This window comes from Silurus aristotelis (genome assembly GCF_946808225.1).
Source record: "Silurus aristotelis genome assembly, chromosome: 16".
NCBI classification, from domain to species: domain Eukaryota; kingdom Metazoa; phylum Chordata; class Actinopteri; order Siluriformes; family Siluridae; genus Silurus; species Silurus aristotelis.
The window spans coordinates 23,201,169-23,205,786 of NC_139589.1; the positions used below are offsets into that span (position 1 = coordinate 23,201,169).

General features: G+C 42.5%; 1 protein-coding gene across 1 annotated transcript in view; it reads left to right on the plus strand.

Annotated features, from left to right (window-relative positions):
• Positions 1 to 2,426, plus strand: part of smad7 (SMAD family member 7) — a 21,609-nt gene extending 19,183 nt beyond the window's left edge. Inside the window, exon 4 of the mRNA XM_083563743.1 lies at positions 1,472 to 2,426. Within this exon, the coding sequence (XP_083419869.1) occupies positions 1,472 to 2,010 (539 nt within the window). The 3' untranslated portion in view covers positions 2,011 to 2,426. The remainder of the gene's footprint in view (positions 1 to 1,471) is intronic.
• Positions 2,427 to 4,618: the final 2,192 nt, after the last annotated feature.

Below are 4,618 nucleotides of genomic sequence, written 5' to 3' on the forward strand. Positions count from 1 at the left end.
GTAGTTTGTGTGTGATTACACACATGGTGTGTGTGTGTGTGTGTGTGTAGTTTGTGTGTGATTACAATACAAGGTTTGTGTAGTTTGTGTGTAATTACAGCACAGGGTGTGTGTGTGTGTGTGTGTGTGTGTGTGTGTGTGTGTGTGTGTGTGGTTTGTGAGCAATTACAGCACAGGGTGTGTGTAGTTTGTGTGTGATTACAGCCCAGGGTGTGTGTGTAGTTTGTGCGTGATTACAGCACAAGGTGTGTGTGTGTGTAGTTTGTGTGTGATTACAGTACAAGGTTTGTGTAGTTTGTGTGTAATTACAGCACAGGGTGTGTGTGTGTGTGGGTGTGTGTGGGTGTGTGTGGTTTGTGAGCAATTACAGCACAGGGTGTGTGTAGTTTGAGTGTAATTACAGCACAGGGTGTGTGTAGTTTGAGTGTAATTACAGCACAGGGTGTGTGTAGTTTGAGTGTAATTACAGCACAGGGTGTGTGTGTAGTTTGAGTGTAATTACAGCACAGGGTGTGTGTAGTTTGAGTGTAATTACAGCACAGGGTGTGTGTAGTTTGAGTGTAATTACAGCACAGGGTGTGTGTAGTTTGAGTGTAATTACAGCACAGGGTGTGTGTAGTTTGTGTGTGATTACAGCACAGGGTTTGATGATTATTATGATGTCTGTTGCTCTGTTCAGTTTGCGGAGGTCATTTTAGTGTTTGTATTAAATATTTGCATTAATTTGAACCTTTATTGACTAAACCCCAACATCTGCCCTACAACTTCCTGCTGATGACATCACACACCCCACAGCTGGATATTTTGGATGGAGTTTTCCTTTAATAATGATTCCCTGGATTTTATTTGTCAAGATTGTCCTCCATGTTGTTGTTTTTTTTTTCTTTCCGTACGGCTACACACAGGAGACGAGCAGCGCGTCCAGTGTAAACACGTCCCGATGACGGCTTGCACATCTCCCGGTTCCTTGACACGCATTCCTCACATTCCTGTAGCGTTTCCTCCCTGACACTCAAATCACGGATCCGAGGGATGTTTGGCACCAGCAAGGAATCTGGGCCTGGGGCGAGGGGGGGGGACGAGGGTTTTCTGATACGGGGTGTGTGTGTGTGTGTGAACGGTGGCTTCTGTTTTATCTTGGTACAGAGACTTACACAGGTCTGATCCGTCTCAGGTATGCTGGGATTTGGATGTAGTAGCTCTCGCTCTTTTATCTGAACTCGTGACATCACAATGTTTTTATGTTTCTCCAGCAGTTTCACGCTGACTCCTGTAACTGTCAACGCATGTGGTTAGCACTCAGGTCTCCTCCCTTCCTCTCTGTGTGTGTATATCGCTTTCTTTCTATATCTTCTGTTCTCTTTCATCTCATGCATTCCTTTATGCTTCGATTCGGCTGTTAGATTGGATGTCCATGTCCACATTTAGGTCTGATCACTAACAACTGTTTGTTTGTTGTGTATGTGTGTAGATTCCCAAGGTCTTCAGGAGTGTGGCGAGCGTGAGCACTGGTGTGTGGTGGCGTACTGGGAGGAGAAAACGCGAGTCGGCCGCCTGTATTCGGTCCGCGAGTCGTCGCTGGACATCTTCTATGACCTACCTCAGGGCACGGGCTTCTGCCTGGGCCAGCTGTGCTCGGACAGCCGCAGCGCACTGGTGCACATGGTGCGGCCCAAAATCGGCTACGGCATCCAGCTGAGCCGCGAGGCCGACGGCGTGTGGGTGTACAACCGCAGCCGCTACCCCATCTTTATCAAATCAGCCACGCTGGACGACCCTTCGTCACGAACGCTACTCGTGCACAAGGTCTTTCCCGGGTTCTCCATCAAAGCCTTCGATTACGAGAAGGCCAAGAGCCTGCAGAGACCCAACGACCACGAGTTCAGCCATCAGCCACGTGCCGGATTTACCGTGCAGATCAGCTTCGTCAAGGGCTGGGGTCAGTGCTACACCAGACAGTTCATTAGCAGCTGCCCCTGCTGGCTCGAACTCATCTTCAATAGCCGGTAGCCCCAAGCTCCGCCCACTTCCCCTCTTTTTTCCCCCTCAATTGCCATCGCCATGGACACGGACTAACCCTGACCTCGTTCGGGACTATTCTTCTCTCTTTTTTTGTGACAAAGCGAGACAAAAGTTTTCCCGAAGAAGAATTTATGGAAAAAGAAAGAAAGGGGAAATAAAAGGCGTGGACTTTTTTTTTTTTTTTTTTTAAGACTTTAAAAAAGATTTAATTAAGTGAAAATAAGAAAAGTTCCAAAATGTATTATATATAAATATATTATTACTTGTAAATACGAAGACGTTTTATATGCATCGTTATTTATGTATTGTGCAGTGTGTGGATAGAAATAGAAAAGATGCACTTTGCTTAATATAAAAAAAATGCACATCGGAGAAATGCCAAAATAAAAAAAAAAAATCTAATTTATTTTAGAATTCGTCTGGTTTGTATCATATCGGTCTGAAAAAAAAAAATTCAGAAGTGTTCACTGACTCTCTCATACATATTACACACAATTCATGAGCTTATCTTCTCTGGTTATATACATTGTATGGCCAAAAGGTCCAGCCATATCTGGTTCTTTTCTCAAAATGTTTTCACAAAGTTCCAGGCACCCAATTAGAACGTATTGGAGGAGCACAAAATTTTCCCTTCACTTAAACTAGAAGACCCAAACCTTTTCCAGCATGACAATGTCCCTCTGCTCCATTAAGATCTGCTTTACATGGGATGGAAGGGAAGATTTCCTGCTGTAGAGCTCTGAACCTCAACCCTATTGAACATGAGAAACATCAGGAACATTAGTACCTGACTTTACTCACACCCTTGTGGTTAAATGAATCTCACACAAATCTGGAACATCTTCCCAGAAGAGTGGAGGTCTTTCTAACAGCTAATATGGAATAGGATGTAAAAAAAAAATCTTAAAGTCATATGTCTACAAACGTTTGTCCATAAAGACCTCCCCACCAACCCTTGTAGCTGAATGAGCAGAAATCTCCACAGAATCTAGAGAAACATCTACCCGGAATAGTGGAGCTTTTGAAAAAAGAGTAAATGGAGACTAAATTTGGAACAGGATGTTCAGAAAAAGCAATCTTATAGTCAGGTGTCCACAAACCTTGTGTTTGTGTGTGTTTGATATGCAGCTCGTTTACTGCATGAAGCGAATGTTTTTGGATTGCAGGTTTCTGAAGAAAAATGGGAAAAGAAAAAAGAAAGGCTTCAGGAAATCATCCGGGGACGAAATGTACTCTCTCTGGTGTGTTCTGACAGCTGCTTTATATCTGCTGGATTATATTCCATCACCTTTTTAAATACTATTTTAGGAAACACACTCGTCTTCCTTCGTCATTAAGACACTTTGACCTGACAGGAAGGAAGCTGAGATAACAGAGCACGTAAAACACACACACACACACACACACACACACACACACACACACACACACACACACACACACACACACATTTGGACAACTTGGAAGTAACAATTCAATCCAATTTTATTGACTTCAACTGAGAGGTCAAAGGGGGCGGGGCCTATGTGAGGCCTAGCAAACAAGTGAAAGAAGCTTGTAGCGCCAATTTAACATGACACAATCGTGGATTTATTCTGTTTTCAGGCACCGTAACATCTTTATCTGATACTGTTATCTACAGAAATAGACAAAAGGACGTCTCAGAGCTAAAAACAGTCGTGTTTAGATGCGATAATGCCTTGGTTTCAGTTTGACTTTAGTTTGTTTACAGATTTCAGTGCAGATTATTTCTGCCTTTTTATTTCATGAACAAGTTTTTTCGAACAAAAAAAAATTAATTTCCTTCCGAGGCAAGTTTTTGCTGTGCAGTGCTAAGCTTTTCCCGTGGATTAGCCAAAACTCAGCAGGAAATTCGATTCTGTTTCTCTAAAACTGTTTAAATGTGAATTGTGAATCTCGTCGGCTAGAACTGTTCTCAAGAGCTCGTTTAACATAAAACTCTTCAGTTTTAAAGCATTTTGAAAGTAAAAGCAACCACGTTAATAAGTAGATATGTGTGAAATATGATTCTTATCTTTAGGGAAATATGCTCAAAAGTTTGTGGACACCTGTCCATAAGATTGTTATGTGCTGTAACATCCCAGTCCACATTTAATCCCCATTTGCTGTTCTAATAAACTCCCCTCTTCTGGAAAGATTTTGTGGAAATCAGACACAAGGGTGTTAGTAAAGTCAGATACTCATGTAGGTGAGATGAGGAGGCCTGGGGTGCAGTCAGCATACACATTCATGTTCCATAGGGTTAAGGTCAGAGCTCTAGACCTGGAGAGCTTCATGGAGCTGGCTTTGTGCGTTTGAGATTCCTGTTTGTGATGCAGCACTTTGTTCTACTGTGTTTCCCTATAATATTAATGGTTCCTATAGCCGTTGTGTCGTGGTGGTATTAAGAGTTCGATTAATTCAGGCAGAACATCACTGAAGGCCTGGGGGTGAAATGCACAGTATATATTATATTACAATCAGCATTAGCAATAATAAGCATTAGCATACGAATAAGGAAATTCGTATTGTGATATTAGCATGTTGTGTTAGCCACAGCAGCTGCAAAACTGGAATAAATTGGAAATGAATAATA